General features: G+C 40.0%; 1 protein-coding gene across 3 annotated transcripts in view; it reads right to left on the reverse strand.

The window, feature by feature from the left end:
- Window positions 1-15,561, reverse strand: part of LOC103458066 (nesprin-2-like) — a 240,386-nt gene that overhangs the window by 144,674 nt on the left and 80,151 nt on the right. For all 3 annotated transcript variants that reach the window (XM_008398614.2, XM_008398613.2, XM_008398615.2), the window contains exons 11-14: window positions 9,966-10,079; window positions 9,219-9,356; window positions 8,870-9,034; window positions 5,617-5,729 (exon numbers count right to left, since the gene is read on the reverse strand). In XM_008398614.2, coding sequence (XP_008396836.1) covers window positions 5,617-5,729; window positions 8,870-9,034; window positions 9,219-9,356; window positions 9,966-10,079 — 530 coding nt within the window. The remainder of the gene's footprint in view (window positions 1-5,616; window positions 5,730-8,869; window positions 9,035-9,218; window positions 9,357-9,965; window positions 10,080-15,561) is intronic.

The raw sequence follows: 15,561 nt of genomic DNA on the forward strand, positions 1-15,561 counted from the left end.
CTCCCCGGGTCAAATTGACCCACGAACATTATTGCTGTACCTCAGAAACGAACATAACAGGAGGGTTAAATGATTGGTGGATTTATTTCGTTCTTTGTTTCATTTGCCTTTTCAGATTGATTAAATTATTTTTAATTGTTTAAATACAAACGTTTCTTTTATGATTTCTCTGGGAGGGATAATTTCCCTGGGCAACTTTTCCCTGGGCCCCCAGATTTCAACCCATGGGCATGTCCTTTGTGTCCATCTACTAATTTTACATAATATTGTACAATAACCAATGTAATCTCCATCATGATTATAGATTTGCAAAAAAAAAAAAAAACTTCAAATTACAGTGAAATACTGCTGCTTCCGGTGAGCACCGGAAGTAAGACCCATGATCATTTCCATAGTAACCCTCCCGTGAATATGGTGAATATTATTTCAAAATGTTTTACTTATGTGCATATAAATCCTTTGTAATAAATGAAAGAGAAAATCAATAATAATGTTGTCTAAGTGTGTAGATGCGTTACATTGTAGCGCATCACTTGTCCACAGTTCTCTAGAACTCATCACTCAGAATCTTGGCTTGGCCATTCCAAAACATTCTTTTTTTCTTCAAAGCCATCAACAAGCCTTGTTGCGTTTATAATGCAGTGGAATTTTTAGTGACCTTTGTGCAAAGAGATTACATCGATCCTCTGTGAACTCCCTGCAAAGTACGGCTTTATTTAAAGATTCAGTATAATGTTTTTTTCAGGCACATTGTGCCATTTTATAGCAGTCAAGTGACTATGTAACTTCAGTTGTTAAAAAATAGCTATACATTAAATGTGGCTTAAAAGAAATTTTACTTTGATATTTAACACCTTTAAATTTTACCTCCGACTCTTTAAAAACACCTGCTCTTTCTGAAAATCTGCCTTCAGGATGTTATCACAACATTGCTTCTCTATAAACCTTTTAACATTTTTACCAGAGTTTCATTCAGAAAGAAGTAGCACGTATGATAATCTCCGCAGATGCACAGTTCCACCAGGTGTTTACTAATGGCAACTGGCTTAGTTGGAAGGAGCTGAGTGGGGAAGTTGCCAGGGAGGGGTTATCTGTAAGGCAGAAGCTTACAGATAACCCCTCGGAAACATAATGCTGTGCATATAGCTACTGTTCCCTGAAGGAGAGGAAGGAGGTAMAACACAGAGTAGAAGGCACCTTTAGGAAAATGATATGTGATGATGGGTGGCAGGCACTGCCTTCATATACCTCTGAATGTAATGCATAACATTATGTTCCCTTTCAGTCAATTCATTCGGTACAACACATAGAGCATGGGACATGTATACACCCCGGCAGAGCAGTGATCAAACCCGAGTCAAAATTATGTGTTCGTGTGAAATCTTCAATCCAGCAGAAAAAACMGAGTGAGCCACAGAAGGGGCTGTTGCATCCAGACAATAAAACCGCACAAAAGTGTGCAGGGAAGACCAGCTGGCTGCAGAGCAGATGGCACTCATAGGAACCCCTCTGAAAAGGGCTCAGGATGCTGCCACACCTCTGGTTGAATGTCCTCTCACACCATGAATAAAAGGGAGGCACTTGCTGTTGTAAGCGAAAGAAATAGCCTCCATGACCCAATGAGAAAACCTCTGTCTGGACAGAGCATTGCCTCCAGCTGGACTGGCAAAACACTTTACATYGAGTGTGATCGATGTAAAGTCGCAGTGCACATACCGAAAATGCACCCTTCTTTGCTCTTCAGAAGTAAGAAGAGGGGGATAAAACTAGAAGGCTCAATAGTAGCTGTAATCTGATGAAATCACCTTAGGTAGTGTTGAGACACTTTACCAAGGTCGAGAAAGAGTTACATGCCGTTAGACAAATGGGCCCATTGTAAAGAGTTACATTTTTGATTCTGTTAGACGCTAAGGCCCATTTCTCAAAAAACAGAAACTTATCAGGCCACAGAGACATGGTGTGATTTCAGGGAGTGTCTTCAGTCCATATAATCAGCTACCCTCCTCCTTCTCCTCAGACGCTGCACAGACTTTAGAAACTCTCCTCGAATGTAATGGTAAAAGTGTCWMCTTTCAGCTGAAAGCGAATAAAATAAGTAAAGTCTGAATGATTTTGTTGGCTGATCTTATGCTCCATGTGTCAGTACAAATTTTGATTAATCGATTAGGATTTTCAACCTCTACAGTAGACATGCAGCATTTGGTCTTAAAGTAACCTTTAAACCATCAGTTGGAAGCTGAATACAAGAGGAGTGCACCGAATGTGCACACACTTTCACTTGCCAAAGCAAGCAAAGTCGCCTTATATGATAGAATTTTCATATCAAGCCAACTCAAGACACTCAGCTGGAGTACTACAAAGAACCTTGAACACAACAGTCAGATCCCAGGAATGAATGCTGGACTTCATCCCTGGGCTAAGCCTGCAGAGCCGTTTAAAAAACTCAGTCAACCGGTGTCCCTTGTTGTGCGAACTGGCATATTATGGTGAGATCTTTCCATTAGCTCGTCCTTGACCATCTAATGTGGTCCATGGGTGCATGGAGAGATCCCGACTACTTGCAGAGGCCTTGGTTGATGGACGAGGAGTGGATGAGAGAACAATGACAATATCCACCTTATGTCCATCCAGAGGAGGACTCTGCAGCAAAGAAGCAAGCCTCCTTCCAAATACTTTGARGTCTATAAAAGTAAATATGTGCCATAAAGATTTGAAATATTGAATGTTGTATTTTTGTACTTACTTTGTCAGTGTTAAAATATATCCTGAATGTCATGATTTGCGGTAGTTGGAGGTGGTGAGGCAGACGCAGTGGACCCAAGTTATGGTGAGAGAATAAAGATTTAATGATAAATAAGCACAATAAGTCCAGGCAGCACAGGTGAGCAGGCTTGGAGCTCAGAACTGGTAGAAGTTGTCAACAATAATGTTGACAAGTGGATAGACGTGAGACAAGACAAGGACCTGACAAGGAACAGAGGTGGGATTAAATACACAAGGAGGTAATCAGGGGAAACAAGACMCAGCTGGGAACAATCAAGGGGTAGATAATACAACACAGAGACTCAATTGACACAGAAACCAAAATAAACACACAGAAAAAACCAAATCCTCACAGTAGGTGGTGGGTCCAGAAAGCTGCACGGACCCTCAAAGAGGCGAAGGCGGATGAGCAGGAGAACTTGGAGCACTGACAGATTGTCTGGGGACACTAGCAGAGGAATCCGGAGTGCCGGCAAATGAATCCGGAGGGCTGGCAGGCTACACAAGTACATGCCTTGGCTCGTGGTGGATCTCTGGCGGCTTGGGGAGGCTAGCCGCAGGTGGAGCGCAGAAAGGCTCGGGGACTGCACAAGGGAAAGATTCATAGGGATCACAGGGAGTGTCACTGGGAGAGAGCGACAAAGAGCCACAGGGAGGAAGCGACGAAGAGTCATTAGGAGCACTGGGAGGCAACAAGGAGCCACAGGGAAGTGATGAAGGCAAACTTACTGGGACGGAGAACCCACTTACTGGAATACAGCTAGAGACAATAACGTTGAAGATTGGATAGACGCGAGACGAGACCAGGACCCGAAAAGGAACAAGATACACAGGTAGGATTAAATACACAAGGAGGGAATCAAGGGAAATAAGACACACCTGGGAACAATCAAAGGGTAGACAGGACAACACAGAGACTACATTGACAGAAACCAAAATAAACACACAGACAAAAACCTCATAGAATATATTTTAACACTGAAAACGTAAGTACAAATATACAACATTCAAATTTCGGAGACATTTTTAATTCAAATCTAATGGTACATTTTTACTTCCATAGCAGTCGCCTGTTGCTGGGATCACGTAACATCTGGGGTATGAAATGCTCCTCAAAGACTCCCTTAGTTATTAGCAACAGTGAGTAGGGAAAAGTAGTAGTATATCGAGTATATGTGTTTTTGAATCAGTTTTGAATCTAAAATTATCATTAATCCTTTGTTCTTAACCCCTGCTAAAAGCTTGCTAAATAAAAAAAACATGACAAATTCCAAGATGAGTTGTGGGCAATCAAATTAATTGGGTAATTTTGTAAGTAGAGTTCTTTTAATGATTGTAAAAATCAATGGTGCATGCATGGTTCCAGAGTCTTGGAGGTTTTTAATGGTTACCTTAAGCTGATTTCAAACAATGCCCTTGGAGCTTATAACAAGATGCTAAAATAAATCTAGCCAAATGATAAGTGCTAGTTTTTAATTAGAGAGAGAGAGCTGCCACTAACAGGTGTGGTTCTTGGAGTTATGCAGTTGCTGGGCTCAGTTGATTGCTCCATTAACTTAAAAAGGACATGGCACCTGCAAATGAGGTAGACAGTGGCTAGATAAGCAATTCTTGACAYCATCTTAAATAGATTATCCCAAAAACCACAATTTAGAGTAAGACTCAAGAGTTTAGGGATTTTCCTGACCCTTTAGATGGAGAGCTGGTCACGAGTCAGCCCAGGATCAGAAGGGAAGAGGTGGGGCTGGCTAGTACGCAACACCCTCYATCAGAGTCAACAAGGCAAGCAGAGATGGAAGCCAAATAAACCTTAGTTGTGGAGAAAGACAGACCTGGCCAGTTCTTGTAAGAACGTTAAAACATCCACAATGGAGCACTGGAAGGGAGAAATGTTTTTGCTGTGACATTGCTGTTCAAAACCCCACCATTTCTTGGGAATCACATCTGAAGGGATACCTCTAGCTAACAAGCTGGACCTCTCAGCACGGAGGCATGTAGCATCCACAATTATGGGTTTGGATGAAATACTTCTCCCTCTGCCTAGGAGAGATATTCTCTCCCAGGCAGAGAGTTTCCAAGGCTTCACTACYAGTAAGCTTTTTATTTCTACATACCATGACTTCTCTGGCCAATGAGGAGCCACCAAATTTAAGGACAGGCCCCATCTGGATCCTCTCCAGCACTGGTAGAATCATTTCCACTGGAGGAAATGATTCATGCAGAAGCACATTGGGCCATGGGTGAGCCAGTGAATCCACTCTTAGTGGAGCGTTGTCATCCATTATGGAAAAGAATGGGGAACAGTGGGTGTTGGCTTTGGTTGCAAAGCCAACACTCATAAAGGGATGGTTAAAGGTGTTTTCAGTTGGGCCACAGAAGGATGTGATATCCTACAGGCTGTGTTGTAAAGAGCAAATCGACTGAAAGGGAACTGTAGCTCCAAGGAGGTGCGAAGGTGGCACTCAGTTCACCCAGGTGTTATGCACAGCTGAATGGTTGCCATGGAGATTAAAGGATTTCCCAATCATACATGATCAAGGCAGGTATGTTTTTGATGAGGCAACAACATTATGACATGATGTAAAGCTCAGAAAAGTTGGTTTTACATAATACTGCCCCTTTAAAGTAAATTTGAATATGTCAGAAAAATTCCTTAATTAAATTAGATTAAAAGCCAACACCGAATCAAAATTGTTGTATCAGATATATGTCACATGATATGAGAGAAAAAGTTGTAAAACTATTTCTAAACATCTTGATCTTCACATTATAAATACCTGGCATTTTAACAAAGGGTGTACACTTTTAAGACCTACTATAACTTTCAAAATGTGCACATGAATGTCAATGAACCTCCTCTTTAGTTCTTCAATCTTGTCTGATGGAACCATCATGTTTCCAAAGTCATCCAGGTTTTGGAAGGACTGGAAGATTTTCAATTTCTGTGGCATCTCCTCTAAACAAATCTGCAAAGACAGGAAAACACTCATACATCTGTACAGATTTCTCTCTCTCTTTGAGTGAATGAAGTAGAGACAGGAGTGTTAGAATGAGTGAATTTTTGGGGGGTCTATTTCTACCTTTTGCTGCAAAGTGTTTTGAACACATTTCTCTGCACACAATTGATTGACCTTAGTTTAGTTTGATTGCTCCAGCCTGGCCTTGTAGTTTTTGCAGTAGGCTTGGTTTGGCATTATGTGSAGTTTGAAAAGCTGACACATTGGCATGCTGTCAGTCTCATACCAATGATTAGGTGTTCAGCAAGGCTGCTTTAGCTGTAGGAGGAGTGGTGGGTTGTGATAGTGTGAATGGAGTGATTGTTATCTTTACTAATAGTACATAAGTGAATGATTTTATAGAGACATTATTCATGACACTTTTCCACCAGTTCTTCCTCTGGTTAGTCCAGCCAAAAAGATTATCATCTGAAATGTGCCCCCGTTGATTAAAAATGTAATTGTCATGGTACGGTAAGCTAGCTTCACCAATAAAGATGGTGCTTTCTGGTTCTCAACTGTGTATACAGAATAATACACAGCTGGTGAATGATGCAGTTGAAGGGCGGGTGCCAACTGCCCTTCAACTGCAGTTGGCACCCAACTGCCTAACAGGCAGGTGCCCACAGCCTGCCCACAGCCCACAGCCTGCCCACAGCCAGGTGCCCACAGGTGTTAGGCCCACAGCCTAACACCTGTGGGCAGGTGTTAGGCTGCTGGGGGCATAGGCGGCTCCACTGCAGCGATGCCACCAGCAGCTCTGCTGTCGCTGAGGCAGGCTGCAACACCTCTGTTTGTTCTGGTGTTGTTGGTGAGGATCCTGCTGCTGGTGGGACTATGGACCGTGGAGGCACTGTTGCTGCAGAGCAATAACCCTCCAGGATGCAATCTTTTATAAACTGTGATCATTCTAAATTGGTATAACAGACAGGGATATAAATAAGGACCAGTTAATGAATAGTTTAATGCCAATTCAGGGTAACWAAAAACTGATGAAGTTGAGGATAACAGCAGGTTTGATGAAGATTTTTAAAAACTGTCCCAGAAAAAGAAAAGCTCTAAATTTGTAGGAGCTAAGAGGGCAAATAAAGCAGGAGAGAGCGGTTTYGATTCTGAAAATTACCTGTCTTTGAGCCAGGATCAGCAGAATATGTATTCTCCTGCTTACTTCTTAATTTCTTACCGTAAGAGGTTTGTTTTCAACAGCAGACTGGTCAGGGTTTGACCAAAAAAAGGAAACTTTGTTGCTGTGTTAACAGATCAAACAATCACTCGACAAAACTGAAACTTGAAAGTCAGAACCCAAACACTGCTGATGAAGATGTTTAGACACATATTCCATACATCTGTTTTTTCTGTTTCTTCATCTCTATGTGTGCCTTTAATATAGGCACATTAAATTTGAATGATGCCAGAGATGAAGTAAAAGGAGCTGCTTTTTTCAAGACTATGGTTTTAAAAATGTATAAAACGTAGGTTCAAGAAACAAAGTACTGCTGATAATGAGCGTGATTAGAAGAAGGGATGTGGGAAACTGGCAGAGATGAAGGCCAAATATGAAAATTGAGTTCTGGGAAGAATGACTGGAATATTTTATGTGATGCTGTCAAAGATTGTAGTGAAAATTAATATTTGTTTTTGTGTGGAGATTTTAATTGGACTGAAAATAGATTACATCTACTCGATAGGAACCATTAAGTCTCATTCTGAATACTCTCAAAGGCTTTCACAGCTGATTACAGCTGCTGACCTTTCACATGTGTGCAGAGTTTTCAACAGAAATTAGAGAGAGTACAGAGTCATTCTAAAGACTCTTTTATTCCTGGCACAGTCGGATCATATATATTTGTTTAAACATTTGCATATTAAAAATGGCCAAATAATCCTTGTTGTGTTTTTTTTTTATCATTGTGTGGTGTGTTGTTCTGTATATATAAAAAAATTTTCATATATGGAGTGACTGCTGACATTTTAATATAGGTCTTTTAAATGATAGAGCTTTTAGAACAGCTTTTGAATATGTTTGGGTTTGTCATGAACCATCCAAATCAAAATGTTCTTGTGCCCAACAGTGGTGGGATTATGGTAAATGTTAAATCTAATAGTTGTGTCAACAGTTTATTTCCAATGTCACTAGAGACATAACCAGATCTATCTGGGATTTGTATGGTAGAACTGCAGGGTTTAACAGCATCTACAGGAAACCAAAGGTTTTTAAATTTCCTCAGATCTAAAAAGGCCGTTCTGCTCAGCTCAGCAGTCAAAGGAGCATTGTTCAGATCACATTTCATGGGCATAACAGAGATGGATGCTCTGTTTCACTTCTTTGGACTAGAAAAAAGAAATAAGGAAAGAAAAATTGCTCACTCTCTAAAGTCTGATAGTGGTTCTGCGATCTTGGACTTTTCTGATGTGAGCGATGGTTTCTTCGAAGGACTTCCTGAAGTGGATGCTATAGTTAATCAAAAACTGGAGGCTCAGCTTACTCTGCATGAGTATGCTTACTCCAGCTTACATACTGCTTTGATGAGCCAAAAGAGTGGTATATCCTCTACCAATTAATAGGTTTTCCTGTTCATTTTTACAAGTCCTGATTGTCCGTGATAGGTGAGAAATTGCTGGATGTCATCATGGATCGTCTGCAGAGAAGATGGCTGCTTTTGAGCTGCAGAAGGGCAGTCACTCTTGTCCAAAGAAGGGGGATCTAAAAGATTTTAAAAACTAGTGACCTCTTTGCGCTGCACAGACTACAAGCTCTTTTCCAAAGTCCTGGGTGCAAGGAGATGATTGTTGAAAGGTAATATTTGTGGCAAACTTTGACTGCTTTTGGTTTCAATTCAGGTTTCATAGCCATGATCCAGGTTCTGTAAAGTGGCATAGTGGGTGTGCTTAAAATGGACAGGGGCTTAAGTGCTTCATTTACTGTTTTAAGGGGAGTGATGCAAGGGTCAGGAATTCTTTATTCCATTGCAATTTAACCTTGGCTTCAAAAATTGAGAAATGATTTGTGTAATGTTTTTTCTACTTGGTGCAATGTCTCTTTAGTTGTCAGTTCTCTCTCACCCTCTCTTTCCGTTTCTCTCTCTCTTTTAGTTTGATGTGCAAGTCACCTTGAGAAGCTCCTGTTTCTCCCTTGCTTCATCGGCAGCACAGCCATGATCTTGAGAGTCACCTTGTTCTTCAGCCAGAGCTCCCTCTGTTCTTAGCAACCATCCAGCTACAGTATCCAGAGGGGCAGGAAGGCACCTGTCTAACTCAACTTTGTATTCTCGCAGCTGGATGAAAACAGAAAATGAAGACAATTTCTTTGATGTTAAACTGGGTTACAGGGTTTTTATGATTGGTAGACCATGTTTTTATTTTGATTTGCAAAAACCTAATGCAAATCAACATATCTAAGTATATGTAATGTACAAGAAACAAAATATATTTCTAAATTATATGAGAACCAAACAGAACCTTTTCACTGAGGCATTCCCATGAGTCTCTAAGAGACCTTTGATCCTGGCTTATGTTTGGAGTGCGTCCCATTGCTGTCAGTAAAGGCATGATGGGCCTACGCTGCTCATTAAAGGACACAAGAAAAGTCTGAAAAACCTAAAGAAAACATAAAACTCTGTTAGACACATTATTGACAGATTAACTCAAGACACAAATCCAAGAAAGTAAGCTATGACCGAGAGAGCTAAACATTGCAATGATTTGCTATTATGGAGTCTTCATACCCCTTGAATTTTTTCACATCATGTCACTTTTAAGCTACAAAATTCAATGCATTTAAGATAACTGTATATGACAAATAAACACAAAGCAGTTCAGAACTGTGAAGTAGCTGGAAAATCATACATGGTTTTCATGATATTTACAAGTTTAATGTTTGCAAAATATTAAATATTATGCGTAGTGAGTCACCAATATGGATTTAGAGCATATCAATATGCAATATGTAATGGTTGAAAACTTATACTTTATGTAGAGTATACATTTCCCTACCCTTTTGACACTGCTCTTCTACTTCGGTTAAACACCTCACAATACTGCACTTAATGAAAATAATCAATTATTAATATCAAACCATTTTTATTGATGGTACTAATACTGATATCCCAATTGTGAAATGAATAGTGAAAAACTACAAAAGGTCTGAAAACTTTTCACAAGGCAAAATAATCTCAGCAGTGCAGACACTCTGGCCCAGAAACACACATGGTATCTCTCAGAGTAGCTTTCTCCTTCTGTGGAGTCCCATCCTTCCAACAGCTCATCAAAGGCCTGGACAAGCCAGCAAGTCACTTCCTGGGCACTGCGATCAGGTGTYGCCTGGAAGCATTATAAATTACACATAATAAATTACACATATAAGGTTTCAGTAGAGGCTTCATAAGTAAGTCATATGAATCCTTCTAGTGTTACTGGCTGTTCTGAGTTCTGAAGCAGAGGAACACATCCATGTTGTACTAAAGACTGGAACAAACTAGTTTAACRGAACATGTGAAAAGGATCTGGTGGGGACACAGGTGAGGTTAAATACACGAGAGTAATCAGGGAACACGAGGGACAGCTGATAACAATCAAGGGGTGGACTGACAACAGAGACAATTAACAGAAAAACACACAAAAATAAATATCTTCACAGTACCCTTCAAGGGGTGGTTCACCCACAAAGGGGCACAGCCAGGAATCTTGGACCCCATGACAAAAAATTGGGCCCTCCCTTTGCAGCTGCTGTTAGAATTTCTTAAGTCTATCTGACTCATCAAAAGTGTCACAATTTTAAAGGCTTGTAACAGCTTTGCATTCTTTGGTTCAATTCTGATACAATCACAATATTCACTAGTGAATTTTACATGCAACAGCGCACATACTGGATGCAAATAGGTTGCTTAAATTTTTTTTATTAGTTTTAACTTGTTGAAATGTCTCTCCCCACCAGCAAGTCACAGGCAATGTGCAAAATGAACAAGAAGTAATCCAGGCTTCTCAAAAAWGCTATATAGTTACATTTTGTTCGAGCTGCAGAATGCAACTTTAATATTTTTTTTTCATATTTGTTAAAGTTGTCACCATGTTGTGATAGTTTGCTATAAAACAATCAATCTCCTCCACCTCCTCCTTGAACTGCTGCTGCTGTCTAAAGAAATGCAACGTTCTGACCAAAAACAACCAATCAGAACCAGGAGGATGGTCTTAACGCTATCAATCAACCTCATTCACTCACTGCTAGAGGGGCTAATGGAAGATTTTATATCTTTATAGGATTGTTTTATAAACAATAAGAGTAATAATTGTTTTTGTTGTGCAACTATAAAAAGAGTAGGTAGACAGGACATATCCCTGGAATGATGCCAACTAACTTGTCACTGATCACAGTRTTGCTCAGTTTTTTCACTGGGACAGGGAGGAGGGGTTATGCTGGTATTGGGGCTATAGCTGCTGCTGACTGACTCATCTGTTGAGTGTGGTAAAACGTACAGGGACAAGTAAAATATATGAATTCTTTCCTTCATTCATTAGATCAGGGGTGGGCAATCCTGGATCTCGAGGGCCAGTGTCCTGCACCTCTTAGACGTCTCCCTGGTCCAGCACACTTGAATCAAACAGCTGAATCACCTCCTAAGTGCAGTCAAATTCTCTGGAGTCCTGCTAMTGACCTCATTATTTGACTCAGGTGTGTTGAAGTAGAGACGCATCTAAAAGTTGCAGGAGACCTACCCTCGAGGCCTAGAGCTACCCACCCCTGCATAGTGATGGGTAGATGAGGCGTCATGATGCGTTTCGACCCAAAGCAAAACTGTGTCAATTCTGTGTCACTGAATACCGACATCTGCTGGACATTAAAAATTCCTACAGGCAACGTAGTGATTTGATGACCTAGTCTAYACAATAAGATTTAAGTCTTTGTATTTTATTGAATATTATACATTGTATTATGTCGTATCTTCAGTTAAATTTTAAATATATTTGATAGACAGTCAATAAATGATGTGAACATGTACCATAAAGTGAAAATTTAAGTGAATGTTTTTGGAAAGATGATGCATGGACTGTTTTTTCCACACATTTTTATTTAAAAAAAGTTTTTACAACATTTTGAAATTTAGCCTGTTAAGATTTTTTGACAAAGCTTCTCCTGCTGTAGAAAAAAAATTAAGTTAACACTACATTTACAGCGAACCCTTGTTTCTTAGTGGTTGCATTCCGAAAATAACCCGTGATATGCAAAATCCGTGAAGTAGTTGCCTTTATTTTTTACAGTTATTACACAGCATAAATAAATACTCTACATTGAAACCAAATAACAAAACCTGTTTTCAGGTCACCGGATGTGCGTGTGCATCAATCGGGCCTTAATGTGATCCRGAGTCATGTCATTAAAGCGTCTCCTCCAAGCTGCTTTGAGAGATTCACAGCTGTATCTACAGCAGAGCGACGGATCTCATGCCATTAGACAAACTGTACTGTTGAAATACTAAAAGTAAGACTAGAGCAAAAGGTGCTGGCTATCTAGTCAGCTGTTTCCAGCTCAATTTCATGATCGACAGTCATCATCAACTTATTTTCACTACTTCAAATCAGTGCACAAACTAGCATAAACTAGGACAAACCGTTTATAAAAGAAGGCAGGCTGGTTGACCTTTTAACCCTTGTTGCAAAACAAGGCACCAACACAGCTGAGCTGAGTTTGTGCAAATAAATTTAAATGTGACGCTACATATTAAAAATTGCTTACATTTCATGCATATATAATTTAACCCCTGCTCACATTTAAATARATTTAAATGTGAGCAGGGGTCATTTAGAGGGGTTGACCTCTAARTGACCCCTAGAGAACATTTTTCTTAATGTGACACAAACAAARATTTTTGCTGCACAAACCAGCACAAACGTAGCCGATTTGATTGTATAACAGTTATGGGCTAGGCAGCCAACTGCGGCTACAAAAGCAGCATTAGAAGAGTGTCCTGAGGTGTGACTGAAAACAGAAAGTAGTTTTTAGTTTTGGAGTATATAATAGTGATTTGAATAAAAAAGAAACAGCAGTTCAATGAGTTACAAGATAATTGGCTCAGAATAAATTGATTCCAAAATCAAAGTTCTTTGTCCTTTTTCCTAGCTCGCCATCTTCAGATCCAGATGAGGATCTGATCAAACGTGGAAAAACCCAACCTAACAGGTCAGAAAACCCATTAAGTGTTATCAAAAAAAAAACAACAAAACAATAATTATGTACAAACTGTTAAGAAAATAAATTTAAAATATGCTAGTTTTAAAACTTAGCAACATGTCTTGATTGAAATAGCCTAATTATAGTTTTCAGATTAATAACTTATTCTTCCCTATTGACCTTTATGTTACCTGTAGTTACAGCAGATTGTTTGCCAAGATCTTTTGATCTGCCCTTTGTCTGTGTGGGAAAGAATCAGATCAGATCACACTGATCTGTGAAAAACCATAAAACAGCAGAAGTTCAGGTCAGTGGAGAAGCTCTGCTTCCACTTTAGATTAGCGGTTCTCAACGTGGGYGGTACCGCCCCCCAGGGGGCGTTCAGAGGACGGCAGGGGGCGCTGGCGGACATTTTTACAAAAGGGCGGCACTGGGATGTCTTTGGGGGGMGTTTGGTCGAAGGTAAACTTTACACCTTAAATGCACAACAATGCCAGTTTAGACTTTGAGCAACTTGGTAAAACTGTATTGTGTAACATTAAATCATGCTTGGCTGCAACGGTATCGATGGCAGCTCTTCTTCTATTCAGTGTTTGTTAGCTTCTGTTAGCTTCTTGGCGCAGCTCCGTTCTCCTGCTACTGGTAGCTAAAACGATACCCTCACCCTGTATCCCTCTGAAAAATGAACCCATTTAAATAAAGAAATAAAGAAATCCCTTCATGGGTGATACGACGATAGAGAGCGTTCATTAGCGTTAACACCGGTGCTGTAAGTGGTCCGGTATGAAACGGGGGTGATAGAACAATGGTACCGCAGCACTTTTAAATTTCAATAATCAGAATGCAGAAATTGTTTACGTTGCTTTAAAGGTTTATGTCAGTCTGCCTTTTCCCCATCAATATGCTTCCCGACCGCCCTGCACCTTAGAAGCTTAAAAAAACAAGACTCTGAAAAACTCTAAAACTCTGAAACAGGAGAAGCGGAACATAAAACGGAGCAACAAACTAGATGTGAATTATGGAATAAAAACAGAGAATCCGACGCTGAACAGTGAAAAAATCAACACATGATGTGAAACACATGACGATTAGGCGGCGCAGCAGGTGATGAGTGAAGATTACTGATGGTCAATAAACGATAAAATAAATCTAGCAACAGGAAAGAAACTAAAGTGGACATAGCAATAAACCAAGAGAGGATAAWACTAATCAAAGGAAACTAAATGGAAATGAATGAAGAACAAAATGCAAGAATAAACTAAGAAACTAAAGTAARTACAGAGGAACAAACTGGTATGGCAAGACCATAAAAATAACAAGCACAAAAATCAAAACATCTACAATAGTGATMGTAATCTTAATAATAAAATAATGGTCAGTGCAAAGTAGCCTGCAAATTTTTTGGAGGGGGGCGGTGAGGGACCTGAATAAAGGCTAGGGGGGCACTGGCCCGAAAAAGGTTGAGAAACACTGGTTTAGATAAAGGTGACAACTGATGTTAGATCTTGAAAACAAATTGCAGGGAGTTTCTAACTTTAAAGAAGGTCTGAGACAGCTCCTGGTTGGATGAGCAAAGATACGCCTTATTTGAATAAATTAAAGTCAAGAATACACCTTTACTATAAAAGTTTGTACACAGGAGTAACAAATTAGATTTGCTCTTGCAATTCTCCAAAATAAGCAGAGTTTGGGGCAACACAGGAAGTGGCCCCCAAAAATAAAAGTCTTGACTAAAATTGACACCTATTTTGTTTGATTTTATTAAAGTGGATGGGCTGGTTGACCTTTTTACCTTTAAACTTTATTATCTTCAAAACCAAAGCAGCACAAATGAAAATTTTTGCTGTACAAATGGCGTCGAGTTGACACCCATTTTGTTTGATTTGAAAAAGGTGGGGGGCTGGTTGACCTTTGATGACCTCTAGAAACATTTCTTTATAGTTTTATGGTAGCAGCACAAACGAAAATTTTTGCTGCACAAACCAGCACAAACATAGCCCAAATATTTGACACCAATTTTGTCTGATTTGAAGAAGGTGGGGTGGCCAACTTCACTCAGGTCGAATACCTCCGTAGTTCTGGCCGAATCCTTCTGTCATGAAAAGTGTTGTTTGAGGTGTGCATGGATGCGGAAGGACCCAGGGTTGAGGTTCAAAAACGATGGTTTTAATGATAACTGTACACGAAGTATAGGCAGCACAGGTGAGCAAAAACGCAAGGACCTCAGACACTGGTAGCAACTGGAAACACAGGAATGAGGCACACAGAAATAAGTGACAATAGACAAGGAACCAGCAGGGTTCAGGTGACACAGGTGGGGTTAAATGCACAAGGGAGTAATCAGGGATCAGGAGAGACAGCTGGTAACAATCAAGGGGTGGACTTGACAACACAAACAGACAATTAACAGAAAAACACATACAAAAATTGATATCCTCAGACTTTAACGTCTACCATCTGGTTCTTTAACATCACATTGTACTTGGCTTCAACAAAGATGGCAACYTAACACCAGTTTATCAGTGAGCTGAAGCTTAGCAACTTCAATAGAAAATAATAGTAATGGGCCTCATGAAGCAATGAACCTTTCCAGCCCTTTGCTTTTCAAAAAGGTTCATTACTTGATGCTTCATTCAT

Source organism: Poecilia reticulata, linkage group LG22, assembly GCF_000633615.1.
Source record: "Poecilia reticulata strain Guanapo linkage group LG22, Guppy_female_1.0+MT, whole genome shotgun sequence".
Taxonomy (NCBI): domain Eukaryota; kingdom Metazoa; phylum Chordata; class Actinopteri; order Cyprinodontiformes; family Poeciliidae; genus Poecilia; species Poecilia reticulata.